General features: G+C 55.6%; 14 protein-coding genes across 14 annotated transcripts; 6 read left to right on the top strand and 8 right to left on the bottom strand.

The window, feature by feature from the left end:
• Positions 1 to 180: 180 nt before the first annotated feature.
• BCV69DRAFT_271523 (hypothetical protein) lies at positions 181 to 2349 on the top strand (the record flags this gene model as incomplete). Its single annotated transcript, XM_025490954.1, has 5 exons — positions 181 to 579; positions 663 to 935; positions 1012 to 1353; positions 1441 to 2062; positions 2204 to 2349. 5 exons carry the CDS (start codon positions 181 to 183, stop codon positions 2347 to 2349), a joined length of 1782 nt encoding a protein of 593 aa, XP_025346808.1.
• Positions 2350 to 3152: 803 nt separating this feature from the next.
• Positions 3153 to 4104, bottom strand: BCV69DRAFT_299960 (hypothetical protein; the record flags this gene model as incomplete). Its single annotated transcript, XM_025494402.1, has 2 exons — positions 3153 to 3601; positions 4071 to 4104. 2 exons carry the CDS (start codon positions 4102 to 4104, stop codon positions 3153 to 3155), a joined length of 483 nt encoding a protein of 160 aa, XP_025346807.1.
• A 73-nt stretch (positions 4105 to 4177) lies between these two features.
• Positions 4178 to 6475, top strand: BCV69DRAFT_27224 (hypothetical protein). Its single transcript, XM_025490973.1, has 5 exons — positions 4178 to 4877; positions 4949 to 5040; positions 5128 to 5570; positions 5675 to 6042; positions 6119 to 6475. Exons 1-5 carry the CDS (start codon positions 4347 to 4349, stop codon positions 6281 to 6283), a joined length of 1599 nt encoding a protein of 532 aa, XP_025346806.1. The 5' UTR covers positions 4178 to 4346; the 3' UTR covers positions 6284 to 6475.
• A 530-nt stretch (positions 6476 to 7005) lies between these two features.
• On the bottom strand, positions 7006 to 7597 carry BCV69DRAFT_299958 (peptidyl-tRNA hydrolase II; the record flags this gene model as incomplete). The annotated part of the gene is made up of 2 exons (XM_025494400.1): positions 7006 to 7025; positions 7102 to 7597. 2 exons carry the CDS (start codon positions 7595 to 7597, stop codon positions 7006 to 7008), a joined length of 516 nt encoding a protein of 171 aa, XP_025346805.1.
• Positions 7598 to 8088: 491 nt separating this feature from the next.
• Positions 8089 to 8696, top strand: BCV69DRAFT_299957 (hypothetical protein; the record flags this gene model as incomplete). Its single annotated transcript, XM_025494399.1, has 2 exons — positions 8089 to 8281; positions 8392 to 8696. 2 exons carry the CDS (start codon positions 8089 to 8091, stop codon positions 8694 to 8696), a joined length of 498 nt encoding a protein of 165 aa, XP_025346804.1.
• A 502-nt stretch (positions 8697 to 9198) lies between these two features.
• On the top strand, positions 9199 to 9773 carry BCV69DRAFT_277956 (hypothetical protein; the record flags this gene model as incomplete). The annotated part of the gene is made up of 2 exons (XM_025491183.1): positions 9199 to 9385; positions 9475 to 9773. The coding sequence occupies 2 exons, from the start codon at positions 9199 to 9201 to the stop codon at positions 9771 to 9773; spliced, it is 486 nt and encodes a 161-aa protein (XP_025346803.1).
• A 356-nt stretch (positions 9774 to 10129) lies between these two features.
• On the bottom strand, positions 10130 to 10585 carry BCV69DRAFT_277955 (hypothetical protein; the record flags this gene model as incomplete). Its single annotated transcript, XM_025491182.1, has 1 exon — positions 10130 to 10585. One exon carries the CDS (start codon positions 10583 to 10585, stop codon positions 10130 to 10132), a length of 456 nt encoding a protein of 151 aa, XP_025346802.1.
• A 525-nt stretch (positions 10586 to 11110) lies between these two features.
• BCV69DRAFT_283754 (hypothetical protein) lies at positions 11111 to 11860 on the bottom strand. The gene is made up of 2 exons (XM_025492814.1): positions 11834 to 11860; positions 11111 to 11745 (listed from the first exon to the last, which is right to left on the bottom strand). The coding sequence occupies exon 2, from the start codon at positions 11735 to 11737 to the stop codon at positions 11276 to 11278; it is 462 nt and encodes a 153-aa protein (XP_025346801.1). The 5' UTR covers positions 11738 to 11745; positions 11834 to 11860; the 3' UTR covers positions 11111 to 11275.
• Positions 11861 to 12131: 271 nt separating this feature from the next.
• BCV69DRAFT_294404 (hypothetical protein) lies at positions 12132 to 15487 on the bottom strand (the record flags this gene model as incomplete). The annotated part of the gene is made up of 4 exons (XM_025493870.1): positions 12132 to 12781; positions 12869 to 12966; positions 13313 to 13379; positions 13464 to 15487. The coding sequence occupies 4 exons, from the start codon at positions 15485 to 15487 to the stop codon at positions 12313 to 12315; spliced, it is 2658 nt and encodes an 885-aa protein (XP_025346800.1). The 3' UTR covers positions 12132 to 12312.
• Positions 15488 to 16412: 925 nt separating this feature from the next.
• Positions 16413 to 18779, bottom strand: BCV69DRAFT_27135 (hypothetical protein). Its single transcript, XM_025490951.1, has one exon. The coding sequence runs from the start codon at positions 18578 to 18580 to the stop codon at positions 16505 to 16507; it is 2076 nt and encodes a 691-aa protein (XP_025346799.1). The 5' UTR covers positions 18581 to 18779; the 3' UTR covers positions 16413 to 16504.
• A 638-nt stretch (positions 18780 to 19417) lies between these two features.
• BCV69DRAFT_283751 (hypothetical protein) lies at positions 19418 to 20930 on the bottom strand. Its single transcript, XM_025492813.1, has 2 exons — positions 19950 to 20930; positions 19418 to 19851 (listed from the first exon to the last, which is right to left on the bottom strand). The coding sequence occupies exons 1-2, from the start codon at positions 20797 to 20799 to the stop codon at positions 19562 to 19564; spliced, it is 1140 nt and encodes a 379-aa protein (XP_025346798.1). The 5' UTR covers positions 20800 to 20930; the 3' UTR covers positions 19418 to 19561.
• Positions 20931 to 21099: 169 nt separating this feature from the next.
• Positions 21100 to 23206, top strand: BCV69DRAFT_27092 (phosphoglycerate mutase-like protein). Its single transcript, XM_025490940.1, has 2 exons — positions 21100 to 22984; positions 23024 to 23206. Exons 1-2 carry the CDS (start codon positions 21432 to 21434, stop codon positions 23076 to 23078), a joined length of 1608 nt encoding a protein of 535 aa, XP_025346797.1. The 5' UTR covers positions 21100 to 21431; the 3' UTR covers positions 23079 to 23206.
• Positions 23207 to 23333: 127 nt separating this feature from the next.
• Positions 23334 to 25500, bottom strand: BCV69DRAFT_299949 (alpha/beta-hydrolase; the record flags this gene model as incomplete). The annotated part of the gene is made up of 2 exons (XM_025494398.1): positions 23334 to 24984; positions 25067 to 25500. 2 exons carry the CDS (start codon positions 25498 to 25500, stop codon positions 23334 to 23336), a joined length of 2085 nt encoding a protein of 694 aa, XP_025346796.1.
• Positions 25501 to 26436: 936 nt separating this feature from the next.
• On the top strand, positions 26437 to 27728 carry BCV69DRAFT_299948 (CoA-transferase family III; the record flags this gene model as incomplete). The annotated part of the gene is made up of 2 exons (XM_025494397.1): positions 26437 to 26894; positions 26972 to 27728. The coding sequence occupies 2 exons, from the start codon at positions 26437 to 26439 to the stop codon at positions 27726 to 27728; spliced, it is 1215 nt and encodes a 404-aa protein (XP_025346795.1).
• Positions 27729 to 27816: the final 88 nt, after the last annotated feature.

Here is a 27816-nt window from a genome sequence, read left to right as displayed (position 1 = left end):
GAGGCAGAATACGATGCTGCCTCGGACACCTATTCCGATGATGGGCAAGAGCCGCACAGCGAAATTCTAGCTGGAGGAGGAGGGGAGCGAGCTCTACTCAGCCCGAGTAGTCGGAGAGGGCTAGGACCCCTACCACTGCCGTCTGGAATTCGCCAGTCGGTGGATCACTTTGGTGGGAACATGTCCGAGCTGCGACGCAATGTCCTCGAAGGACTCGAAGGCGTGGGAAACGCTACTGGTCTCTCGCTCACTACAGAGAATGGCGAGCTACCTGATTGGCTCAAGCGCGGAGCGGGCGTATTCGATGCTACGACCAACATGGCCAATTCCATTCTGGGAGCAGGCATCGTCGGTCTACCTTACTCAATGAAGCAAAGTGGCTTTGTAGCAGGGGTAGTCGTATTGGTAGGGATAGCCATGTTGACAGATTGGACGATTCGGTTGATTATCCTCAATAGTAAGCTCAGTGGGAGGCAGACGTACATTGAGATTATGGAGCATTGCTTTGGAAGACCGGGAAAGGCGGCAGTGAGCTTGTTTCAGCTGGCATTTGCCTATGGTGGAATGTGCGCTTTTTGCGTGAGTGAACGGGGCAGAACGCATGAGGAGAAAGGAGATAGTGTTTCCTCATACTGACGATGCTCTTTCTGCCTCCTTCGTAGGTGGTGATAGGGGACACCATCCCGCACGTCCTCTCCTCCGTCTTCCCCTCCTTGGCACCAGGAGCATCATCCTTCTCCTTTCTGGCGTCAAGGACATTCGTCATTAGCGCCTGCACAATTCTTATTAGCTACCCACTCTCGCTGTATAGGGATATCGAGAATCTATCAAAGGCTAGTGCGGTGGCGCTCGTCAGTATGGTCCTCATTGTGGGGACAGTCATGCTGAGGGGACCGGCTATGCCTGCTGAGCTTAAGGGAGACCCAAGCCTGAGGGTGAGTGGAGCGTCACCCCCAGTGACTGTCATGTCCCTATCCACTGACCCCTCATGCTCGCCTCTCCACTTCCCAGTTCACATTTGTGAATCCCTCGAATCTAGTCTCCTCCATCTCAGTCATCTCCTTTGCCTTTGTCTGCCACCACAATTCCCTCCTGATCTACGCCTCTCTCAAAGAACCCTCCATGGACAAGTTCTCCAAAGTCACACACTACTCCACCGCCATTGCCTGCGCTGCCCTCACAGCGATGAGCGTCGCGGGATACTGGACCTTTGAGGAGAAGACGCTCGGCAATATCTTGAACAACTTCCCAGAGAATGATACAATGGTCAATATCGCCCGCTTGGCTTTTGGGATCAATATGTTCACGACTTTTCCGTTGGAGGCATTCGTGTGTAGAGAAGTGTTAGAGACGGTGAGTACAAGGCGGCAGAGTGTACTCCCTGCTCCATGTCTGACCACTGAGCATTCCCTCTCTTTCCCCCGCCTCGCCCTCTCGCAGTACTTTTTCGCGTCTCAATACACCCCACGGCTACACATCATCCTCACCACCTCCCTGGTATTTTCCTCTCTAATCGTCTCCCTCCTCACCTGCGACCTAGGCATCGTCCTAGAACTCACCGGCGGTCTCTCCGCCACAGCCTTAGCCTTCATCTTCCCCGCCGTCTGCTTCTTGAAGCTAGCAAAGGAAGGAGAAGGAAAAGCCTTGAAGCTCGGTGTTGGGAGGAGGAGAGGAGGAGGAGGAGGAGGAGGAGGCGGCGGCGCAAGAGGAGCAAATGGGGCAGCAAGGACGGGACGCTATCAGCCCCTCTCCACAAGCGCTGAAGGTGTCGAAGGCGAGGGGGACTCGCTCGCCGATCTAGAAGACGCTGAAGGTCCACGGCGGCAACCGCATTCCCACGCCCACGGCCGCTCGGGGAGCAACGCCTCCATTGAAGGAGACTACCCGGACGGTCAAGGCGACGACTACGAATACGAAGGCGAAGAATCCATTGCCATTGCCGATCTGGAGCTGCCATTGCGGCCAGGCGCGCCCATTCGCACTCGCAGCGCCTCCCTCTCCGGCGGGGGCGAAGCCTCCCAGAACGGCCTTCCCACCACCTCCTCCTCCTCCTCCTCTGCTGGTGGCTCCTCTACCGGTCTCTTCCGCAGCTTCTCCTCCTCTTCCTCTTCAGGCGGGTACGGGGCAAGCAACGGGCCTTTTCGCTCTCTCTCCACCCTCTTAGACCTAAGAGCATGGACCGATGGCGAATACTGGTATGGAGTGTACTGCTGGTGGACCTCTACCAAACCACTGGCGGTACTCTGTGCGGCCTTTGGGACACTCGTGCTGGCGATTAGTGTAGTGCAGGCACTTTGGAAGCTTTTTACCGGTGAAGGGAGGGGAGATGGAGCGGGCGGGACGTGCTGAAGGGGAGTAGTAGTGGAAGGGCCTAGGGAATCAGTGCCGGGCAAAGCGTGGGATCAAGGGCAACTATAGACGACTGGTTATAATACAGACTATTCGCAAGTCACAGACAATGAGTATATGAGAGAACCATGTTGATTGAAACAAAGCAAAAGCGTCGAAAGGAGGGAGGCAAATGGTCAGACAGAAGCGTCTCCCCTCAGCTCAGCAAGAGCAAAGGTCATGACGCTGCCGGGTGTGGTCAGAACGAACGTCGGCAAGCTTGACAAGGTATCACGCGAATCACACAGACAGCTGAGCCTCTGTGCATCATGCTTCTGTCCCTCTCTCCTGCTCCCTCCCCGCCACCTTCACCTCTACACCGGCATCGGTGGGAAGGTGAGGAGGGGGCGAGCAGAGGCAGGAGATAGGAAGCGAGAGTGATGCCAGAGGCCGCTTGTGTCTTTTTTGGCAACCCGCCTAGTCGAGGCTTTAAACAGCTCTGTGGCAAGGGTTGATTGACCGGCATGACAAAGAAAAGAGAAGAAACAGGGTGGGAATGAAGGAGAGACGAATGGCCGTGCTGCCAAAGCCTTACTCCAGGTACATGCCGGTGAATGGGTGCGAAGAGACGAGACCAACTCGTACTCTTGCGATGCGGATGAAGGGGAGAGGTGAGGAGCTAAGGCGCTGGCCGTGCTCCTCCTCTGTGAAGATGAGATGCTAGTAAAACAATGGTGGTTGACCGGCGAGCAACCAACCAGCCCAGAAAAGGTAATGCCGAGTCGTCGCAGAAGATGGGCCGAGTCAGGTACGATGCGATCCGATTAGAGGACACCGACCTTGTTGGCAATGTCCAGGGCGTCCTGGTCAGCGGCCAGTCGGACAAAGGCCTTCTTCTTTCCATCGGGGCGGATGAGGGTGTTGATGTGGGCAGCCTCAACGTCGTACAGCTTCTTCAGGGCGGCCTTGATCTGCCTCTTGTTGGCGGTACGGGCAACGATGAAGACGAGGGTGTTGATCTCCTCAATCTTCTTCATGGCCGACTCGGTGTTGAGCGGGAAGAGGATGGTCTTGTGGGCGTCCATGCGAGGGGCATGGGGGATCGACTTGCGTGGGTACTTGGGCTGGCGAGCCAACTTGAGGGTGTTGGGGCGGTGGAAGCTGACCGAGGTTCGCACCTTGCGGATCTTCTGGCCAGAGGTACCCTTGAGGGCAGCCTTCTTGGCAGCGGCGGCCTTGATGGCCTCTGGGCGGGCCTTAGCCTTGCCGACGGCTGGTGAGGGGGGAAAGGTAGTTGGAAGATGTCAGTATTCGAGTCTCGCTGGTGCAATTGGCGATCTCACAAGCTGGCATGCAACTCGGGTTAACGATCGTCTTACTGCGCCCCCATTACATGCCACACTCGATCACTTGTGCTTCATCGCTGTCCATCCATTGCTGGCAGACGAGTGATGCATCAGCAGCTCGTATGTGCGAGCAGCACTGCCTTGCCTCTCTTGCCTGCTTGGAATGCAGCGCCCGTCCTCGTCGCAGCAGGTAACATGCTATGTGGGTCACTGAAGTGACTCCGCAAGCTGAAGCAGCCGACGATATCTGCTGCTAGGCTGACGAAGAGCTGCCAGCCCAGCATTCCTAGCCGCTGGAAATGCGAGAGGTGCTATTGTCTCGCCATGCTCCTACTGCCCATCTTCCACTGCTCTCTTCTGCTCGTCGTCGGACTGGATCCGGTCTGTGATAATCACCAGTGCCGTGAGTAGCTCCCTTGTTGGCGGACATCTTGAAGTTATGTGATGAAGAAGGGGGACGAGGATGTAGTTGATGGTATTCGTGAGGATCAGAAGGAAGTTTCGGACTGACGCTCAGGACGGTCGTGGGTCGCAGGCGGGCAGGCGCACGGCGGAGCCACAGGCGGGGCACGGCAGCACCAAAAAACCGCAGTGCGCGGTCAAAGCCGCTTTGCTTTCCGTCTTCCGTTCCGACTTTTGAGAGCCATTTGCTGCCAAGGTGGAGCCGGGGCCATGCACGCGTCTCTTTCCGTTGAATGCCGGAAGAATTATGCATACTCAACCCTGACTCCCTTACCCATCATACCATGTGAGGCAAGCCCATCCTGGTCTATGACGATGCCTCCTTCGTCTTCGACCGGCGAACCTCCCTTTGCTTGTCCGAAGGGGTACGCCTGGGATCCTGAGCGGCGACGCTTCTACCGCCTGGATGCAAAGCTCGCCAAAGTGGACAGTACCGAGCCCGCACAGGCCTCCTCCTTCTCCTCAACTCGTGCTCTCGCGCCCGTCCCACAGCCAGATGTCCCACCATCGTCTTACTACTTCACGCCATCACAACCACCAGGAGCGTTCACTTCCGCTAGCTCGCCCTACTTGATTCCTAGAGACCGCCCCGCTTCCTATGCTGCATCGAGAAGATGGCGAGAGGCTCAAATCGGGAGGCACATGCGATCCCTTCGCTGCTACTCGCGAGACAACATTTCCAAGATGAGGCGCGATGGAGATGCTCTCCTCGCCGGCCCTCGCAAAATGCTGAGCGTCTCGGTGAGCTCTTCGGGTCCGCTGCCCAATGTTTTGAAAACAGCCATTCTGACCAGGCTAATGCCTTTGTTTAGTCTTTCGATCGAACAGGCTCTCTCCTGATGGTACCCTTTGTAGAGGAAAAGTTGGACAGGACTGGACCACAAATAAGCCATTGCCAAACACTGTGAGTCTGCTGAGAGGCGCTAAATGTTACTGAGAGTCCATTTGGCTGATAACAGTGAGCATCAACGCGGCCTTTTGGATGTCTAAGCTGCTTCGAGCAAGGCACTCGCAGCAAAGGGGTCGAAAGGTGGCTCGTAGACTCAGCGCTCCCGACGAATGACTACTTATGTATCGTCGCCGATAGAGACAGGGATTACAGCCTCGCGGCAAGGCCAGCTCCTCGACGCCCGGTCTCAAGCAAGCATTTTACTGCGCACTGCAAGCTCGAAGGTGAAGAACTTGTCCGCACCCAGCGTGGTGGTACACGTATCGTCAGACAACGCGCGGCTGTCGGTACTGGATTCCACAAGCATTCGATGTATCCCAGAGGTCTTGCGATCTACCGTCACGAAGTTTGCGGGCTTGAAAGCGTAGTTGACAACGCCCCTGCGCAACATAGAGTTGTCAATTGGCAGTCTGCTGTCGTGACGCAACATCCGCGACTCAGAGAGATTTTCCCTGATGACACAGATGCGCTTATCTCCTTTATCCGTAAGTACGGGAGGCATCTCTCGATCCGCAGCTTGCCTGACAAATAGCACGCAGGACTCATACTGACTGCAGGGACTTGCCCTGAATTTCTTCATGCGCAATAGATCACCTCCCGCTAGAGGGAGAAGATACTCCGGAACTCGTTGCTGTGCAGCTCTTCTCTGCGAGTAGGGCATACTCGGCCCTTAGCGCACCGAGGTTTTCTTGCTTCAAGAGGATTAAGAGACCTGGCATCAATTTCAGATTTCATGTCATGGCTCTGAATGCCGACAGTGGGCTATGCTGGGCTGGTCAGCGCGACGGCTCCATCCATGTCCTTGATAGTATGGAATTTTGCTATCAGCAAGTCATACAGAAACAACAGTCGGGCTCGTTCAAGCCCGTCAACTTGCATGATATCAAGGCAGCAGCGGTAACGAATCTGCTTCCAGTCGGAAGAGCTGAGGTTGTGGCTTGCTTTTCCAGTGGAGTGGTGAGTACCAAAGGTTGGAGAACGCAAATCGGCAAGCTGGCTATCGTCGCTGAAACACAAACTTTGGCCTGGCCAGATTGCACTTCTCCGAGCAGAACCATATGAGGGCACTCACGTCGTTCGTACCTTTACGGGTCACGTCAACGAATTCGGCGACATGAACGTGTCAGCCTGCGTCGACACAGACAGTCGATTGTTGGCAGTCAGAGGCAGTGTATGTATTATGAAGAAGATAGAATGAGGGGTACAGAGCCTTGACAGCGGTCAGACAGCAGCTGACTCCTACGAATCTTGCTCCTCATGTCTCGCTGTGTCCCATCATTCAGGATGGCCTCATACGTGTGTGGCACTTAGAACATTCCCTTCCCCTGAACAGCCCACTACACGAAAGACGTGGTGGTCAATGTGATTCTCTCCGCATTCTGGAGCCTCAAACTTCAAAGGCTGCAAGGCTGCGAACAGAGTCCAGGCCAGGGCATTCGGCAGCAGACGTGTCGGATCAGAAGCGCTTCGAGGCTTATGACAATCTCTTCTACCTCGACTTTGCCCATCCGGACTGCAAGAAGGCGAGAGACATTCCTCTGAGAGACCTTGTCACTAGACAGAGCGTGAAGCTGCACTGGGGCTACCCGAACTGGGTCGGTAGCCGTGACGCGCAGTGGGAGATTTCCAGGGAGGTCAATGGCACAGATGGCCTGCCTCGAGTGGAACGCAAAGGTATCCTGCCGTCGTTGATGTTGCTGGAGAACAGCTCGGATGGGCCGAGGATCCTGTGGTACGAAGTCACCCAACAGGGTATCATTTAGATCTAATTTGCCCCTCCTGGTGCGTTTGCGCTGGCAGACCAGCGGTGGAGGCGGCTAGACATGTCCAAGCTCCTGTACTATAGGCTGTATACTATCTTTCCAATGACTATATCTCTTTCTTTCTTGTGTGCTGCTCAACTGTCGAGAGACCAAGAGTTCAGAGCGGATCCAGGTGACCTGCGAGTAGGGAGCAGAGGGAGCGGCTCGATTAGATTCGGGCCCAGTCTCCTTCCCCTTCCTTACTCAAACTCACCACAAATCTCGTCCATCACCCTCCCCTCCGCCGGTCCAATCCCCAGCACAGTCTCGCTCCCCCTCTGCACCTGCGTCCTCCCCGCATCCCTGACAATCGCCGTCGGTACACCCCTCTGCTGCGCCTCGAGCGCAAGCGCATGCATGCTATGCAAGTCCGGTATCCGGAGGGGAAGAGCAGGGTGTCCTTCAGCTTGCCAGGCGGAGCGCCAGCGCGCGACGTCTCGAGAGAGGGGACTAGTCAGAGAAGCAGTAGAAGAGGAGGGAAGTGTGTAGAGGAGAAGAGCAGCGTGTGAGCATTGCACCGCGATCTTCCCGCGGTCCATCTTCAGATCGTCCCGCACTAGGAGGACGATGCGGTGCGCGCTGGTAGCCGCTGATGCTGGCGCAGTCACGACTCCCCGTTGGACAGCCGTCGCTGCTCCTGCTCCTGCTCCTGCTGCTCCTGCTGCTGATGCTGATGCTGCCTTGAGCAGACGAGCGGAAGGGCGCAGCATTCTACGGTTGACGGTGAAGCTGAAGAGGGAGAGGCGATACGGTATGTGCAGGGAGCGGAAGAGGACAAGGAGCAGCAACTTTCTCCACAATCCGATTGCGGGGCGCGAAATCTGGGTCTTGCTTGAGCTTGGCTTGCACCATCAAGCATTCTTCCTCTCTCTGTGTCGTCTCTGAGGATATCTGGTGAACGTCACACTTCAGAAGCTTCGCTGTTCTGATTGGGTTGCTGAAAGCTCTCGCCCAAATGACAGTACAATCACGGCGTCGTGGCGCGATCGTCTGAGTTCTCCGAACGCGTACGGAAGCGGGTGAATGGATCTCCCGACTTGGGAGCAATGGAGAACCCTCCGGACGGATTAAGCGACGATGTGATACGAAGAAAAATGGAAGCGTGGATCCTATCTATTCCATCCACTACCACAACTACCACCTCCCCGGTCTCAAGATCCTCTTCCACCCGACCAGGCTCTCACCTCTACCCAGATCCGACATGAGTCGCTCACGAGCCGCACTTTTCGTCTTGGTTGTCGCAGCTCTCTTCTACTTGATTTCGGTTTGTCCAGCTCAAGTACTCCGACTGAGTCCTGGCCAACACAAGCTCAGTGTCCCAGCCAACATCACGCGCGGTATCCCTTTCGAGGTCACCTATCGGTACAAGCCCGACAGGAAGGGGCAAAGCTACCGTGAGTGAGAGGAGCAAGAAGAGCGCAATGAGCGCAGAAGCAGTTACTGTTGCCAAGCCTAATCAGCATCATTTGCTGACGCGAGATCTCTGCCGTCCCTCTACATCCAGTCTATGCAATGTATGGCCTTGACAAAGACCATGTTGACCGCTACCCGGCCCTCGGGTTCCCCGCTTTCATCCATTCGGACGGCTCCCCCGATCAAGGCATCGCTCTGCCCCTAATCGACTCTGATGCTCAGGAGGTAGCAGAGTTCACTTGGACGCTGCTCCTTCCCAACAGTGACGCGGACAGTATGGGGAAATATTTGGACGGAAAGGCGATACTGGGCGTGGCCCTCTATGGAGTCAGGGGCATCAGGATGCTTCCCATCATTGCGCACGCCAATGCGACCACCTTCGTCTCTGGTGAATGAGAAGGCATAGTCCATAATCTACACAGAAGGACCCCTAGCACAATAAGCTCCTTCGCCAAGGTTGAGACCGTGAGCTCTGTAGTATTCGGCATCCAGAGCCCCTGTACGCTGTACTACTGTGATGTGGACCAATGCAGTCACCAGTTCTTCAGCGCCTTTGTAGCCCCTCCTGGAGCGGATTCAGAGGCTTCACAGCGCTTTTCCTGCAAGCCATTGTCATTCACTTTCTTCCCCCTGAGCCATGGCATACTGTACCTGACATCGGCCCGCGACATGCATGTCACTCAGGGGTTGTGGGGCTGGCGCGTGATGCTATGGGGGTTGTCTCGCTCGTCAGACGTCGAGAGTGATCTTCAGACTTACCGCTTCATAAGAGTAGACACCTCTTCTTGCCTCTCCTACCTCTCGCACATCCATCAGCCACACTCGCTTGAACCTCCAACTCTACACTCCTTTCAGACAACCTTCTACGCCTTAATCACCTACACTACCCTACGTCACAATGCAACTCACCAGCTCCGTCCTCCTTTCCCTCGTCGGTGCCCTCGTCGGCACCTCCATCTCCGCCTTTGCTGCCCCTACAGTCGGTGAAGGAGAGTTTGGACTCACTCTTCCTGCCAACATCACCCGAGGCGTGCCCTTCGAGGTCACCTTCCAGGCCGACAGCGCTGCGAAGGGACCTACCTATGGTGAGTAACCATGCTGGTGATCTTCCACAATACGGCAACTTTGATCTCACAATACTGATAGCATGTCTTTTTCCATCCTGTTCTACCAGTCTACGCTCAGTACGGCCTCGAGCTAGCGGACAAGGCCGTCTACCCTTCTCTAGGTCTTCCCGCCTTTGTGAAGGCCAACGGTGCCGCTGACACTGGCAAGTCTCTGACCAAGCGTCTCAAGAACGGCCACTTCACTCTGAAGCTCACCGTGCCCACCGTCAAGGACGATGGACTCCACGGGTACCTCAAGGGCGATGTTGTGCTGAGCATGGCCCTCTATGGTACCACTGGCGGAAGGATGGACCCAATCGTGACGCAGCTCAACCAGACCACCCACCTCTTTGCTCATGCCAAGTAGAGCGGAAGCTGGTTGGCATTGTCCACCGCTGCTGAGACGAACAGTCGCCTTGCTGTCCCCACCTGTACGGTCCGATGTGAATACATGACTGCCTGCTTCGCACACCTGCCTGATCAGCTATTATCGTGACGTGTCAGACCCGGATTGTTTCCCCTCACGCTCAAAGCGCGCTCACAGCGCAGCTTCAAGGAAGGAAAGGGGTGTAATTGGAGTTACGGAGACATGTTGACAAATGCGAGGCGTGCAGTGGATCGCACATCGTTTACTGACTTCGCAATAGTGCTTCTGCTAAGTAGGAGACAACTCCATAAGGGTAAGCTTGCACGAAGGCGCCATGAGACGACACTATCGAGGTTTTAGTTGAGCTTGCAGCCGGCGCAAGAGACTTCACCAAGCATGCCGTTGGTGCATCCCCACTTTTCGGAAAAGCCATTGTGCTGCTGATCGGCATTCAAGGGCAGATTGGTGAAACTACCCGCCTCGGCATAGGCGTTCATGCCGTTTGAGAGACGCACCATCTTGACCGTCTCTGGCGCAAGTGTGCGAGTACCCGGTACCGAGCATGTTGGGTTGCACTTCTTGGAGTACTCGACTACAATGTGGTCAGCGAATTCCTTGAAGCAGGCCATGGCGTCTGCGCGAGAGAAGTCTTGGTAGGACATGGAGGTAAAGTAGCAAGCGCTGCAGCTGGACAGCCCGTTGAAGCTGCGTCCCTGGATCTCGGCGGTGGACTTTGTCGAGAGGGCGGAGCCGGTCTTGATCCACGCCAGGGAGGCAAACACAAGGGCGCTGAGCACAGTGTTCTTCAACATGATTGTACTGGAAATGGGCAGGCATTTGAAGACGTCAGTAAGCGCATCGTGAGGGACGGGGTGGACAGCGCCGTTGATTACTTACGACTAGGCGGTACTTTTTTTCAATAGTGGAATGAGACCTCGAGCAGGAGTGGAAATGGTGATGGGCTTAAATAGAGCCTCTGATCCTCCTTGGCTCTCCTCCTTTATGCTTTGCAACCTTTCACACTTTGGAAGCCCACCCGGACATTCGGAAAGGGTTAGAGTCGATATTCTACTTGCATGTAGGGAGGCAGCAGCAGGAACAAACAGGCTGCCCTGGCATTCAGGGAACCGAGCTAACGGTGTGAACAAGCACTATTGGCGACGGCTGCAATGAGAAAGTCTCTCATTTTCAACAGAGACGAGATGGCGAGGCTCTGGTGAGTTTCCCGAACGCCCTCATTGCCAGTGCGCCCCTGCAGACCGGGCGTCGATGGGACTCACATGACAGGAGAGCAGTGCCCAGCGCAGTCTACAAAGCGGCCTCACAGAGATTCGCACTGGAGAGATCATCGTATTGAAAGACAAGACTTTGTCATATGGTTGTCATTCTGATGGACGTATACATCCTTAGCAAGACATTCGAAGCGGAGCCATACTGACTTCCAGCCTGTCAATGCCCCGCCTTCCCTTCAGAGCCCTTCTCTCGCGAGCCCGGCAAAGTGATCAGTGCCTACAGTCGGGGCAGGTCACACTTCCTTGAAGGCCATTAGCGCAAGGCCAATCCTTTCGCACGAACGCGCTACCGGGCTGGATATCAATGTCCAAGTTCTCAAAGTCGACCAACTTCTGCCAGCCGTATTGGCCTGCTCCGAGCTTCATCATTCGCTGTGATGGAAAGTCATCAAGGAGACTATACTTGGGCAGACGTGCGCCAAAGCAGCGACCTTTGCATTTGTTCTGAGACTGTTTGACGATTCCAGCACCAATCGTGTTGAAGCACTTGCGGGCTTCGCGGACAGTGAAGTCATGCGTAGCAACAGAGGTGACGACACAGTCCCGACAGGTGTAGAGTGTGGGGTTCGTCTGTCGCTTCAAGAGAGAATCATCAGGAGTGGCTGAAGCCGAGGTTGAGGACGCCAGTGCGAGAGCGGCAGCAAGGCCCAGGATCAAGAGCTGCTTGAGCATAGTGGGTGCTTCAGTATCAGGAAACAAGCAAGAGCGAAGCAAAGTGAGTTAGTCCATCGTCAATGATTTCGTACGGTAGTGGGTCGATGGGCTTACATTCTTTGCGCTTTGGCTGGACGAGGGATGCTGGTGGCAGATGGTGGGGGGAAAAGAGTACACAGCGTCGCTCCTGCTCGAGACCTTTTAAGCATGCGCTCTGCGCATTTGCGACCTCATGAGAGCGGCGGCTGTTCCTGACGAGGCACAATGCAAACGACCGGAACGCCCTGGCCGGGCCGCACCATGGACCACGCGCCCGAGGCGTTGCTCTTGTGCAAGCGCACACTTACCCCAACACTCAGTCGATGGGCGCAATGCATCACAGTACGGATGATCGAAGAGCGGATCAGATATACGAGGACTTGGCTCGTTGAGAGGAGTGGAGAGAAACATATGCACACTAGGGGACGTCTCGCACAGCGATTGTGAAGACTGGGGGGAGATGATACACAGATATTTGAACGCGGGGCAGACGTGTTGATACCTTCGAAGAGGTACGTTGTGCTCCCCTCCACGCTGAGCTCGGAGCCTAGTACTTAGGTCGAAGCAGCCTTGACCTTCGTGCAGTCGAAGCATTGGACGCCACCAATGATACCATCCCCACAGGCAAAGCCCTGCTTGCTGAAGCCTCGGTCCTCCTCATCAGGAACGATGTTAAGGCGGGTGAAGCCCACGCTCTTCACAAAGTAGGGAGTACCATCTTGGGCCTGCAATCGTCGAGGCTTGGTGGTAGAGAGCTTGTAGGCAGTCTTTGAGTTGCCGGCATACTGGGTGACGACTGCAGAGCTGACGTTCTGGAAGCACTGGGTGGCCGCTGTCAGGGTGATCTTGGTCTTGGAAGCGGCAGTGACCTGGCAGAGACCACAGTTGTAGAGTGTGGAAGGAGAGGCGGCAATGGCAGAAGTGTCCAGTAAGTCGCTTAGGGACAGAGACGAGCTAGCCTTGACCAGGCCAAAGAGAGCTAGAGCGAGGGCTGTGAAGGCGATTCGAACCATGCTTGCAAGACTGATGTGGAGTTGTGGACGGACCGCAATGGTGAGTATTCGCCGCTCCGTAGAAGTATACACGAGACCCGAGGACGTTGCAACTCACGAAAGGACAGTGGTGGGTATTGAGAAGGTGTGGGGAGAGTGGTAAGGAGCGGCGCCTAAGAATGGTATTGGAAGGCAGACGGCGTTGTCCCCTTCTGTCTGGCATCATATCACATATATAAGTTTGCATGGGCAAACAGGGACGAGCTGCAGCGGAGAATGGCACACAGGGGCTCGAGAGCAATCTGATCGAGGGCAGCCAGCAAGCAATCTCATATCGGCGCGCGTGCCTACGGGTCGAAGTAGCAAAGGGCCCGTGCCTCGTCAATATGCTGCCTCCTTTGCTTTGACGATGACGGCATCCCCCTATGCGCGCAGGCAAGCAGGTCCGAGCCCACCATTGGTACGCTGTCTGATTGAAATGGTGCCGCGCTGGTACTATCAGCAGAGTCTGGTCAGTCACATTCGTACTCCTGTCGAGATATGAGTCGCATTCCAGACACACCCAGAACGTGAGATGCAAGACATCAGGAGCTTCCTCGACTTTGGGGATCCTCGTGTCGCAGGCCATCCTGTCAGAGAGCGAGGCACTTGTAGAGAGGGTTGTGTATACTGAAATTGAGAGAATTACAAGATCATCATCTTCTCATTAGCACCTGCGCTCCAAATTGCCCTCCTCACGCCTGCAGAAATCTGCGTTGACGGGGAAGGTCATGTTGAAGGCCATCTCTGATACCCCATATCTATTTCCGAAGGTAGTGGAATCAGGGACCTGATAGATCGGTGAGACTGATCCCTGATCGATGTAGGTCCACTCAGTCTGCTGCATGCCCGAGTCTTCGTTGACCCAGAAGCCTTGGAGGAGCGCTGAGCCGTCAGAGGAGGTGTCGTCATCCACAATAGGGTGGAAGAGGAAAGTCTCGCAAGGTCTGCCGTAAGCCCCTTGGCCAGCACTGGGTCCAGCTTCCGAGCCAGCCGTACCGCACAGAGACTTGTCGCCAAAGTACATGTAGCCATATGCACCCGCATTGTCATCGCCAGAGAACGATGCATAGGCAGATTCAGAGATCAGGACCGTGTCAGGCTCACCGAGAATTGCGAGCTGGTATGATCCTGTGCGGGCGTCTCGAATTGCCATCATATCCTGAGGCACAAGGTCCGAATACGTCCCAGTCAGCTGGGCCCAACCACTTGGATTTGCGGCCAAGTATCCATCGACCATGCCATCCGCAATTATGGTCGCTCGTGCATATCCCGTCGATGCCAAGACAGTTTGTGTGGTCACTGTAGCTTCAATTGGCGCAAGCGTTGGGATTGTAGTCGTGGTGGTAGTCGCCATAGTGATATGGGATGTCTCTACGGCCGCGCTGATCCCGGTATACTTAGTCAATGTACTAGCTATAGTTGATGTCGCGAGCGTTGTGAAAGTCTGTGTCCTTGGTAGCGTTGTAGTGAAGGTGACAAAGCGTGTGCTGGAAGTAGCACCGGAGATTGTCGTCGTCCTCGTAGTAGCGAGCCATGCTGTCGATCGTCGAAGCGTCTCAATAGTGGAGATGTACTGCTCCTCAACAACGGCAGCCAGGGCATGCTGAGTAAGGAGATCGCCATTCTTGCACGCGCAAGCCACTGTATACTCTTGGTCCTTTTTAGCCTTGCACACGGTGGTCTTGACCTTGGACGAATTCTCTTTGCACTCTGTTGCGCAGGCAGTCTGGAATGCAGAGCAGAACTTGTCCAGATCGCGTCTCCTTCGTTCCAACTTGCCCCCAATCTTGACGTCTTCGACCGGAACTCCATCGGTCCCGAGGAAGACGGCAGTCGATGTCGTGGTGCTTCCAACAACATACTCAGTTGAGGTGCTTGTCTCCGTGACGATAGAGGTCGTGGTTCCAGTAGCAGTGTATGGGATCTTGGTGGTCAAGACAGTCGTTGCGGTCGGTACGAGGCTGGTATCAGTCTCGGTCTTGGTGATGATGGTCTTGCTGATCTCTGTGGCAACAGTGACGCTCTCGACTGCGTAAGCCGTCTGCACAGCAGTCGTTGTGCCCGTGGTCACCGTCGTCTTGTCTACTGTAGTGAGGACCGTGTACTGATTGCCCAGAGCATTCAGAACCTTACTGACCAGGTTGGTCTTACCCCGCTTGCAGCTATATGTATAAGAAGTAGAGTCCTTCTTGCCGTTGCGTTGGCATGAGTACACAACGGCGACATTACCAGTCTGACCTTTGAGCGCCTCTGTATAGCACTGCTTCACGAAAGACTTGCAGAAGACGGAGCTCTTAGACTCATCCTTTGTAGCTTTGACAGGTGTAGATGAGAAATCCTCGAGGAGTGGGGGCGGGGAAGTAGCCTCTTGCGTCGTCGAAGTAGCCTTAGGAGTTGAAGAGGCTTTGTGAGTCGATGTGGCCTTTCGAGTCGTAGTGGCTTTGTGGGTCGTAGTGGCCTTGGTAGATGTCTTCTTTGCCTTCTTCGTGCTCTTTTTGCTCTGGGTGGTCTTGCTCTTGTGGGCTGACTTGATGGACAAGGTTGTGGTGGTCTTTGCCTTATGCGATGAGTGCTTGGTAGTCAGGGCCTTCTTGGTGGATCGAGCCTCGATTGATTCAGCTTGTGAGAGAAGGGCAAGCAGAAGAAGCAAAGCAAAGACGAGTGTGATCTTCTGTAGCATGCGACGGGATCCCATGTCGTGATGCGGCTCAGTGGGGACGTGGGGATGAGGTGGGAAGGGGCGAGGAGTACAGATAGTGTAGCTTCCTTGCCTTCAGCATCACCGTGTCCGCCTTATACTCGTCAAGCTCTAGGCTCGCCACTGGCGATGTCGCCATGATCACAGTCAGACCCGCAGGACCTTGGCTCTTGAGGAAAGTCAGATAGCTAGAATCCTTCCAGGCGCGCTCGAAGCTTGTGAGATTGCTTCGCGAGGAAGTCCACGTCGAACCTTGACTTCCAATCTTATTCTCCCGCCTGACGCGAGGCTGAAGCGCCTCTGGTGCAGCAAATTCTTCCGCTGAGTAGCTTTTGACCTCATGGTATGCCAACCAGCAGGTGACAATGTGCATTGCAGCTTCGCCTTGTGCGGAAGGAGGCTTGGCGTGTGACTTTCGACCCAAGGTGTGGCTGGCATGTCGCGTCGGACCTCGAATCTTAGTCTTCATCAGGCATGCAGCGCAGCCACGCCCCGATTTCTTCTCGGGGGCTGGTATCGAGACTGAGGAGATTCGCCTGCCCGACAGCACTGCAGGCAGCCAGGGATGTCCCAGGTTCAGCCGAGCTAGGACGTGTGTGCAGCCCGCCCTGCTTGACGTGTCTTTACGCCTGCAGAAGTGGGGGCAATGCTCGACCGCTCACAAATGCTCTTGAGGATTGTCCGATGGCCTGCGTAGATGAGCCCCGCCTGGTTGTGTGGGGATGCGCGAAAAAAAAGTGGAGATTGACATGGATCTCAATTCTGCGCGACCACTGCAAGGCGAGACTGTCAAGTAGCTTTACGATTTCAATGAGAGTGCACAGTCCATAGGAGGGAAGACAAGTATAGAGCGGACGAAGAGGTACTTAGGGTGCGGAGCAAACCTTAGCGGAGGGCTCAGACGTTCGATAAGATGTCATCAAGCGAAAACGAATGACACAGGAACGAGTCCAGAAGGAGAAATTCAAGAAGCGTGTGAGCTGACTCGTCACAATATGTGCCACGGGTATCCTATCAGGATGTGTAGGGGAAGCGCAGGTTGAAAACAGTCGAGTCCTCTTCATAGTCGTAGTTGAAAGCAGCTGGATCTGCCACCTGGTAGACTTGACCGGTGTGTTCGTCGTAGACCCAGCTGCCGGTGTACTGGCTTCCATCGGTGTTGATCCACGTACTTTCTAAATTGACCGTGTTCGTATCGCTGCCCGGAGTGTCATCAAGAGCTAGAGGCGCAAAGACGAACGTCTCGCAATCAGAGTCACCTGCAGGAGGGCCTGCAGCGCTTCCAGATGACCCACAATTCGAGGAAGCACCAGTGTACATCCACGAGAAAGCGGAAGATCCGGCTTCGTAGTCAGCCCCACTGTCGGAGAACATGCTGTAGACGACTTGGTCAGGCTGTCCGTACTGAGCGAGCTGGTAGAGCCCCGTGGCGGAGTCTCTGACGGCCATGAAGAGAATGCTTGTGGCGTCTTGATCGAATGAGGTGAGCTGAAGCTGACCTTCACCCTCGCTGTCCTGGCTCAAGAGGCCTAGATCAGTGCCATCATCGGTGGAGAAGCCTCGCGCATATCCAGTAGCTGCCAGCACAATATTGGTGGTCGTCGCCGCGTATACAGTCGTGGTGGCTGGCTGTGTCGTTGTGACCGTTGAGGTAGAAATGGTGGTATCCACTGTCACACTTAGACCAGTATACTCGGTCAGCGTCGTGGCGACGGTAGAGGTGGACATGGTGGTGAAGGTGCTTGTCACGGGCGTCGTAGTCGTGAAAGTAACAGCCTCAACGCTGACAACGGCCGTAGGGAGCGTGGTCGTCTGAGTTGCGGTGATGTACGACGTCGAGGTTGCTAGGGTGGTGACGCTGACAATGTTATTCTCCTCTATTACAGCTGCTAGAGCATGCTGCGTCTCTTGCTTGCCATTCTTGCAGACACAGGCCAGGGTGTAGCGAGGGGCCTTGTTTGCATTGCACACAGAGTGTCGTACCTTGGAATCATCTTTGGCGCATTCCGTGGTGCAAGCTGTTGCGAATGTCGAACAGAAGCCAGTGACCGCTCGCCGTCTTCGAGTTGGAGCGTTGTCAGCCACGACGACCTCATACGTGGGAACCTCGTCTTGGTCGAGGTAGACTCGCGTCGTGATTGTGCGGGTTGAGAAGCTCGTCACGGTTGACGTCGCCTCAGATGCAGAGGTGACGGTGACAGGAATGACAGTGGTGAGGGTTGAGGTGGCAGCAGGGGATACTTCGGTCACGTCGACGGAGGTCGTTGTTGCCGCAGTGCTGGTCGATGTCTCGGTGGCTTCCGTGCTTTGAGACGTCGAGGTGCTGGTAGAGTAGTCAGTCTGGAGGACAGTGGTTGTACCGGTGACCACCACTGTGCTTCCCATGGTAGTGTAGACCGTATAATCACCGGCGAGGGCGTTCAAGACATGCTTTGTCAGGTCCTTCTTGTCCCGCTTGCAAGAGTACGAGTAGGACTGCGAATTTTTCTTGCCATGCCGTTGGCAAGAGTGCACGACTGCTACGTTTCCTGTCTGACCGCTGAGAGCAGAATCGAAACACTGCTTGACAAAGCTGGCGCAGAAGATGTCCGAATGCGCAGTAGAAACCACCTTTGCGGCATCGGTGGGTGCTGAGCTGAGCTTAGTCTTCGCCGTGGCACTGGTGGCCTTCTTGGTCGACTTGGCAACCTTTGACGAGGCCTTCGAGGATGACTTGGCTGCCTTCGAGGAAGATTTGGCTGCCTTCGAGGTGGACTTTGCCTTGACAGACTTTGCCTTGATTGACGAACTCTTGAACGATTTGTGCTTGGTTGTACTTGTCTTGACGGCTGCCTTGGCAGATGATGTCTTGGCCGATGAGAGACTCTTGGTACCCCGAGCTTCAATGAGATCAGCATCGGCGACAGCGGCGAGGACCACCAGGAGCGCAATTGCGGCGGTAACGAAGCGCCAGAGTGAAAGTGGAGACATCTTGAAAAGGGGAAGGGAGGAGGAGGCGTGTTCGTGTGTGTAGGGGCTTTTTCCCCTCCCCAATGTCGAGGTCTTTTGTAGCTTTCGAATAGGTGAGTTGTTTGTGCGGTTGGATCTCATGCTTCACGCCGATGGCATTCTCCTTCTCCCCGAACCTGGTCAGTAGAAACGCTTCATTCCTCCGGGAGCTGTTGGATTTCGTTCATTCCCACTGAGCGCCAAGCTTGCGTTGCTTGGTAACGGCTAGAGTCGGATGTGTACAAGCGGTGGAATGTTCTCTCGGGTGATGAAGAGGCCATTGCTAATCCCTAAAGACAATCTACTGTCTACTCAGGTGTCTTTGGCTGGACCACCTACCTCGACTGGCCTCTAGGCCTCAAGGTCAGCCCCCTGTAAGCTTGTGAACCTTATTGAGGAGACAGCGATGTGTTGATCGCTTTTCTGCTCAAGCCCAGATGTGATGGCCGCCTGGTGGCGCTGAGCGACGCGTGCATTGTGGCCGGGTCCAATCCCCAGCTTTCAGTGCACGCACGCCACAAGAGATCCTGCATCGGATAAGCTCGGCGGGGGATGTATGCTTCCTTCGTTCCATGAGATCAGGGCGGACAGATTAATTGAAACGGACTGTCTTCGCCTGGACTACCGGATCTCACTGAAATCCATATTCCGCTCGCCCTGCCATTGTGGCCAGGCACATTTTGTGGCGCGCGGGGTGCATGAATTCTGGGCTTTCAGCTCCGCTCATGCAATCGCCGGTGGAAGATGCGACTGTCTGAATCTTCGATCAATCCTGAGCCGCACCAACGAGCAGGTCTACCCAGACGGTCGCGCAGCCCAGAGATCATATCGCGTAGTCAGTCTCCGGTGAAGATCGATGACGTCGCTTCTCTTCTCAATCAAGCTCGTTCTGTCATGCACAACTCGTTCCTGTTGTAGACGAGCTCACCTGACAGGCAAGTGTTGCGATAGAGATCATGTTTGCAATTGTGCACCGGAATGTGGAGGGTATACGAACATAAGTGTGCAGCGACTACGGCTGCCGGGACGACGAGCTCGACTACAGCTTCATTGCCCCGCAGCCAGCTACGCACTGACAGTCAATCAAGCGGTCAAGAGCCTAGCGGGCAACTCATACATCGGCCATTCCGTCCTGCTCGAATATGCCCCCTCGCCAAAGTAAGCTCCCTGCCCATAGATCTGCCTCTCCCTCGTCCCATTCGCATTACGGAAGTTGGCCTCACACACTGTCGTCAAGCCATTGCTGTTGAACTTGTTTCGACTGTAGGACTTGAAGGAGACGGTGGACCAGGGGTTGGAGGTGGAGGTGGAGCGGAAGGAGTAGACGTTGGGAGCGTTGGTTGCTAGGAGGCGAGAGCCCGTGTCGTCCGTTGCTGGGATAGTAAAGGAAGGGAGGGTTCAATTGCCGGGATTAGGTACACATTCGCTGAGCCAAGATTGCCTGTCTGGCCTCCTCCCCGCTCTTACTCACATGGGACCAGGTTGATCTTCTCAGCGGAGGTGAGGTCCGACACCGACAAGTCCCCCTCAATCTTGACCGCAATCGGCTTGCTCGGCGTAGCAGAAGACAGATCGAACATGGTGAGTACACGAGGCCCACCATAGGCGATCAGTCGATTCGAGTCGGCATCGTAGGCAAGACCGGTGTATCCTACCCGCGGGGCTCGAGAGCTCTTGGGCGTCTCCCAAGCCCAGGCCTGTACTGCCTCTCCACTGGGCGAGATCTTGGCAATGGCAGGAGCTCCGAGGGCAAAGACGACGTAGGAGTTGCCTTTACTGTCCTGCACGGAGTCTACCGGCCCGAATGGCCTGTTTTTGCCTCCGAGCTTCTTCTTCAGCCGATCCTGCACTCTGTCTAGGCGAATGGACCAAGCTGGTTGAGATTTTGTGGTGAGAGGAAGATCGTAGGCGACGAAGCGATTGGGTCCTAGCTTGGAGACGGATTGTGTTGGGTCGCTGGACTTGAAGCGGAAGGCCTTTTCGTCTTTGGCTACAGCATAGAGACGAGTAGGAGCGGTACGGTTGTTCAAAGAGAGCCCGGCCAGCTGGTAGGGCGTATCAAAGGGCTGATCAGAAGAGATCTGAGGAATGGAGACGGAAAAGGAGCTACCGTCCAAGCCAGCTACGTGAATCTTGCCTCGGTAGAGGTTGCTCTGGTACCATTGCTCATTGCCGATGTCAAACGCGCAGTCTTCAGGGCTGAGATTCTTGGCTTTGACATTGAAGACGGCGGGTGCTTCGGCGGGTTCTGCTGCGTGAGTAGGGGTAGCGAGAGCGGAGAGGGTGGCAGCAATGGCAACGAGGGAGGTAGTGAGCTTCATGGTCGTCTCAGGGAGTGTACGTGGTGTTGATCGATGCTATCGCAAGGGAGACTCCATTCATTGCTGTCCATCTTTATCCGTTGCCCTTGGCGGTTGTATGCTATGCACGCCAGCCAAGAAGCTTCTTCTTGTGCGGGACTTTTGGCATTTAACTTTCTGGAATGCACACACACGCACCCCACGCGCCTGTTGAGCGGGGGTGGGCGAGGTCACGTGGAAGAAGCTCGCCTCAAGGAAGGAAATGTGACAGGTCGGAGGTGGAAATTCCATCTTGGCAGTGCACGGGCCTTTGCTCCTTGGTTGCCTTCTTACTCTCCCCTACCCTACGTCTCACCGTCGATCATGAAGCAAGACCACCAACACTGTCTTTCCGCATGAGCTGATGACCGTATCTGCAGCACTGCAGATCTCACTGAATGCATGGAGCTGTCTTCTTGCCACTTGGACCGGCACTCTCTCTGCATCTTACGTGGTAGAAGTTGCGCACACAGGTGACCACGTGCGCTCGCCGCTCACATGCAGCGATCAGCATTGCTCAAAGTTTGGCTTAAATAGGCCACATGGTCGCAGGACTAGCAAATGACTACGACAATACGTCCCTGAACTTCGAGTGACCCACTTGCTTGCTCAAAATGCGGGTCCCTTCGGCCATAACGTTCCTGCCACTGCTACTAGTGCCAAACGAACATGCAGCCGCAAAGACGACCCAGAACTCCCAGCTGTCCGTAGGCGGTCCAGACGGCAACGACGTCCTCAACTCGGCCTTACCAGAGGACGTCTTTCACAATCTGGGACAGTACTCCGCTCGCTACACTGTCGAGGGTCTCCCCGACGAGCTACCGGAGGGATGCACAGTCACGCTGGTGAACTCGCTAGAGCGGCATGGAGTGCGATACATGACGGCTGGTGCCCTCAAATCAGCTGAGGCGACGATAGAGAAAGTGCAAACGGCGCTGGCGAACACATCTGCCCCTCGTCTTCCGGAAGAATTGCGCTTCCTTAAGGGGGTGAACATCTCGAATCACACTGCTGACCTAGCGCCGATGGGGGCTCTGCAGGCCTACTACTCAGGCAAGTATACACGTGAGCGCTACAGCAAGCTCGCATCTACTGCCGAGGCCTTCATACGGACTTCAGGCGATCCGGATGCGGACCGCGTCATTGTCACCTCGCAATTCTGGTCGATGGGCTATCATGGCGAGCCGTTCCCGGAGGGGCCACTAACAGACGGCAGCTCAGTACGCGCTGCGGGTGCCGAGGCTAAAGTGCAGCCCAATGTGATTATAAGCGAGCAAAATGGGTCGAACAACACTCTGAATGTTGACACGTGTCCGGCAGACACAGAGTACGGGGACGTAGCAGGAGAAGATCTCGCAACAAGCACATATGGCAATTCAACTCTGGTACCCACCATCGGCGCCCGCCTCGGCAGGGCCTTTGGCCAAGCTGGGGTCTCCCTCTCCCTCAGCTCCACGGATCTAGCCAATTCGCTCGGCCTTTGCTCCTTTGACACTCTAGCAACCGGCCCCGTCTCTTCGGGCCACCTCAACCTCACGATCAGCCCCTTTTGCACGCTCTTTACCCCAGAAGAATTCCAGATGTACGAGTACTACCTAGATGTGGGCAAGTACTACGGATCCGGTTATGGAGACCCCTACCACGAGGCTCTTGGCGTGAGCTATCTGCGCGAGCTGCTAGCGAGATTGACGGGCACCGAAGTGGACCTCGCTTCTCCAACAGGAGCTCTCAATACGACTCTCGACGCGCATGGTGCCAATTCTACCTTCCCCATCCCTCCTAAGGATGCAGTTCAGCCGCTCAGCGGCGTCCGCATCTTCCACGATGCCTCCCACGACAACAACATCTCCCCCATTGTCGCCTCCTTTGGTCTCTTCCGTACTGCGCCCCTCCCGCTGGGAAGACATGCGGAGCGCTCTCAACGGGCGAAAAACAGGAGCTGGCACTTCTCCCGTATCGCGCCATTGCAGGGCAAAGTCGTCTGGGAAAAGGTCAGCTGTCCGGTCAAGAAAACCTCAAAGCGGGAGCACGAATTCGTCCGCATCCGCGCCAATGAGGCCATTCAGACATCCGCGGGACAAGCGTGGTGTCCGGGCAAATTGGCAGGTGAGGAGATGCAGTACGCACGGTATGGACTTTGTCCCCTTGAGAAGGTCGTGCGGGGATTGCAGTGGGTTCGAGGGGGCGGGGGCGGGAGTAGGAGTAGACAGTGGGATAGGTGCTACGAGCCTGCAGTCACTGGTTTGACACCTCAAAGGTAGGCAGGTACGAGGACCGGGCAAAAGCGGGCGCATCCACGCCCTATAGGACATCGATCTCGCATTTTAGAGAGAGAGCAATGTATTGTCATGCTTGGTCCCAAGTCGGGAGCCATTGAACGGGGTGAATGGATGAAAGAATCTATGCTGGAGCTGTGTCTGCCCCTATCCTATCCTCTGCCTCTTGCGAAGAGTCTATGCTCTTTCGTACCCCTCTGTGCGAGCACTGGCCTTCTTGCCAATTGCCCTACTCAAGTCTTACAACCCAGCAACTGTCCTCCCCTGTCCAGGCTGGGACCCCTTCCACTGTGCCCACACCCCCTTCTTCTTCCCCTCTTCTCCCGCTCCAACCCTCTCACCTTTAACATTCGTCCCCAATCCCTCAATCGAAATTCCTCCCTGGAAAATCTTCCCAACTCCCGCTACACGTGTACTCTCGGGTAGTTCGAGAAAGCCGACTTGGGGGAGGGAGACGCACTGCCGCATTGTTCCCTTGAGACGACGCTCAGCGTGGGCGGGAAAGGCGGGGGGTTCGTCCGGCTTGAGTGGGTGGTAGAGGGGATAGTCCGGCAGGAGAGGCGTGAGTAGCCATGCCATTCGAGTGGGAAGGACAGGCTTCGTCGTGGTGCTCGTAGTGGACGAAGAGGAAGAAGGGGCAGAGGAAAATGAGGCGGGAGTGGCCGCACCGCTGTTCTGGCGCGATGTACCCTGACTAGAGACAGCAGAGGGAGTCGTACCTGCAGTGTCTACACCCTTGGCGCCGATGGGCTCTCCATCCGCTACGCGGCTCGGAAGACGGCTGCCTAGACCTGCTGGCAGCTCATCCTTGAGGGCTTTTGCATCGGCTTTGGCCTCCCGCTTCCTGCGCTCCTTGCTTGCTTTTGCATCCTCTTCTCCATTGCTCTCGTTGAAATCGAAGGGCTTCACCTCTTCCTCGCAGAGAACATCGTACTCGACGTCGTGCACCTCCCTGACTTTACCCTCGCTCCAGAGATCTGTAGTCTCTCTCCACTTGCCCCCGTCCGCTTCTGCCGCATCGAAGACGGCTTTGACCCACTCCTTGGCGACAGGCCCCAGCCACCGCACTGGCTTAGTCCCGGAGCCAGCCCCGGGCCCGGTCTCCTTCTTGGATGCATAAGCTGGGCTGGTCCACAGACCCAAATGGCCTCCGCCGGGAGTGATGGCGAGTACGACATTTGAGTTCTTCTTGACCTTTTGCTCCGCCTCTTTGAGCATGCTCATCGGTACAATCGGATCATCGTCGCTGTTCAAACACAGCAGAGGACGGGCGACCTTGTCAAGAAGGAGAATCGAGCCATTGTTGGTGTAGTAATGGTCAGCGGAATCGTATGGGAAGCCGCCGTAGGGAGCTACATGACCTCCGCAGAGCCTTGTGAGCGTGTCGTCGACCCACTTTAGACTGCCTGGCTTGACGCCCCTCTGCTTGACGTCTTCGGGGTACTTGGCTGCGTACTTCTTGGGGTCAATGAGCCGCCGCAAAGGTGCATGGAAAGCGGGATCAAGGGCAATGGTACCCGAGTGTACGGCGCACTTCTTTGTCAAGTTGCTAGACATGACTCGGTCGTAGAGGGCTGATGATGCTAAGGCGTCGCTACCGATCTTGAGGTCAAAGGGCGTGGCTAAGACCATGCCTCCCTTGACGGGAGTATTGGCGCCTTCTTCGCCTAGATACTTGGCGACGACGTTTGCTCCGAGGGAGAAGCCGATCAAGACGATCGAAGTCGAAGGGAAGCGCTTCGTAACCCACAAGAGACCACATCGGAGATCGTCCGTCTTGGCAGCAGAGTAGAGCTGAGGCGTTGAGAGAGGCGTCTGACCACATCCACGGAAGTTGACGACTACGCATCGGTATCCAGCGGCTACGAGAGGGGGTATAACATGTCTAACACTGTAAGATGAGAGAAGCGGGGGCGAATTCAGTGACAAATTTCCAGCGGAAGGCAGTCCCCTCACGTAGCTCGGCTACTGACTAGGACTCGTGACTGCCTCCAGTCAGACCATGGTTGATGACGACGGTATTGCGCTTTCCATCTCCCTCTTCATCGAATTCGGGCGGGCTGACATCGCAAGCTAGTGTGCCTCCATCGGGCAGGAGCAAGACGTGCCTCTTGAAGTGAACCACATCCACCTGGACTGTATCTGCAAAAGCCGAATAGATGGTCTGTAGAGATCCGAGCGGCAGTAGAGGGTGGGGCGAGTAGCTCTCTATACTAGGTACCTCCTTGATCAGGTCGGATACCTTGGCAGAGGTAAAAAGGGGCGGAGAGGCTGCTGAATCTTGAGCTGGGTCGGCACTATCGCCGAATGTGAATCTAGTGCTGGTGAACTTCTTTGGGAGAATCTTGAGCGGGGAGAGGACTGATCGGTTGACAATGGCCGGAAAGGCTCCCAACACCGAACTCATCGGTGAATATGGGGGCGATAGGGGTTGTGTAAGGGATTGAGCTCGTGTATCTAGCCAATGCTCTGGAGTCTAGGTATGCCTCTATGAGAGCAGTCAAGTCACCTATGAGGTGCCTGTGTGCTTCTATCTCTCTGTGTGGCACTCCAAGTAGCTTCTCATCTAACGCCTGAGCTCTCGATGCTTCGAGACGCTTGGTCTCGTACCAGTACAAAGGCGGTGCGGAAAGAGGGGTTGGCCGATTAGTGGTTGACAAATGCCGCTGTAGGCGAGGCAGTGTAGTGCTGAAGGCGAACCAGAGGTGGTGGGTTCTTGATAGGGGATGGCGTGGTATATGGAGGCAGGAGGCAGAGAGAGGACGATCTCGATGGTCAAGAGGAAAGAAGTGAGAAGAGGAGGAGTGACATGCCACGATGAAGGAAACAGGCCGAAGATGCCGCAACGGTGGAATGGTAGACTCCACCACCATGCACGGGCGCCTAGGCCACAGGCACAGCCACACCCACACCCACAGCCACGTGGCCCACCTTGCCGCCCCTTCCGGCTCAATCACCGGCCCGAAGATCCGGTCGCCCGGCCTGCAGGGGCCTCCGACCTTCCCCACTTCTTCCCAGCAACCACGACATCGCCGTAGCGCAGTGGACCATTGCAGCTACAGGCCACTTTCTCCATCTTGCTCGCCATCACATCTCTACTGCTCACACGGCAATGACGCCGCTGCTGCCACGGAGCGCTGGGCGGCTCTCAGCTCACCGGTCTACAGCATGGGTCTCTACGTACCGCCTACTTCCACCATGTAGTCCTCGACTATGCCCGGCCCAACGCTCATACTCTACCGGCCCACCCAGCCCTTCCTTCCCACCTGCATCCATACCGCCACCTCTACAAGGCTACCGAGTCTTGGACCTCACTCGCGTCCTCGCAGGTCCATACTGCACCATGCTCCTCTCCGACCTAGGCGCTGATGTGATCAAAGTAGAAAACCCCCTCACCAACGGCGACGACACGCGTTCCTGGGCTCCTCCAGGTGCTACCAGTCTCCCCTCTACCAAGTTCCCTTCTTGGGTATCTCCAGAAGAGAAGAAGCGCTGGGAGTCTTTACCGGATGAGAGTGCTTACTTCCTCTCTGTGAACAGGGGCAAACGATCACTCACGCTTGACTTCAAGTCCCCCGAATCAAAAGAGGTCATGCGTCGCTTGATCCAATCGGCAGATGTAGTCATCGAGAATTACCTACCGGGAAAGTTGGACAAGATGGGATTGGGATATGAACAGGTCAAGGCGATCAAGGAGGATGTGGTCTATGCTAGCTTGACCGGATATGGACAGACGGGACCTTATGCGAATGCGCCGGGTTACGATGTCATTATTGCTGCCGATGCGGGCTTCTTCCACATGTAAGTGAGAGATTTCAGGTGAAAACGGCCTAATCACTCATGGGACTGATCCGTTTGTTCGCTCCCTCCCCGCTCAGTACTGGCTACCCGGACCGTCCTGGGATCAAGTGCGGTGTTGCCATCACCGACCTCACAACCGGCCTGTACGTCCATGGCGCTATCCTCGCCTCTCTCCTCGGCCGCACCAAGACGGGCAAAGGAGTACACATCGACTCCTCCCTCTTCGACTCTCAAATTGCTTCGCTCGCAAACGTGGGATCTTCTTACCTCGTTGCTGGTAAAGAGGGAGGAAGACACGGGACTGCCCACCCGAGCATCGTTCCCTACCAGGTCTTCCCCACGCAAGACTCCTTCTTGATGGTCGGAGCAGGCAACGACGGTCAGTTCCGTCTGCTAGCAGATACACTCGGCCATCCTGATCTGGCTTCCGCAAGCGGACGATACGCAACAAATGGTGCGCGTGTAGCGAATCGGGAGGAACTGATCCCTCTTCTGTCGGGTCTGTTCTCGCAGCAGCCCAACGCTTACTGGCTGCAGCGCCTCGAGGGTCGTCTGCCAATCGCGCCGATTCGGAATATCCAGCAGACCTTCGAGCATCCACAGGCCGTTGCGAGGGGGATCGTGAGCGAGATGGAGCACCCGAGGATAGGAAATCTCAAAGTCGTTAGTCCTGCAGTAGTGTATGGACAGGGGAGAATGCCCCTCACACGCCCACCTCCTGTGCTGGGGCAGCACTCTTACGAAGTGTTGCAAGAGCTAGGGTATTCGGATGGGGAGATGGAGGGGATGGAGAAGGCAGTTGGTTTTGTGCCAAGGCCGCCGGTTGCTGCTTAGCTTGGATTCAGCAGGCTGTATGGCAGGGAGACGGACACACGTTTGAGGAATCACTGTATTATCAGATGCGCATAACAATGGACGCCGA

Source organism: Pseudomicrostroma glucosiphilum (genome assembly GCF_003144135.1).
Source record: "Pseudomicrostroma glucosiphilum strain MCA 4718 unplaced genomic scaffold BCV69scaffold_10, whole genome shotgun sequence".
NCBI lineage: Eukaryota > Fungi > Basidiomycota > Exobasidiomycetes > Microstromatales > Microstromataceae > Microstroma > Microstroma glucosiphilum.
The sequence above is the reverse complement of the archived record's forward strand: the minus strand, read 5'-3'. Positions and strand labels throughout refer to the sequence as shown.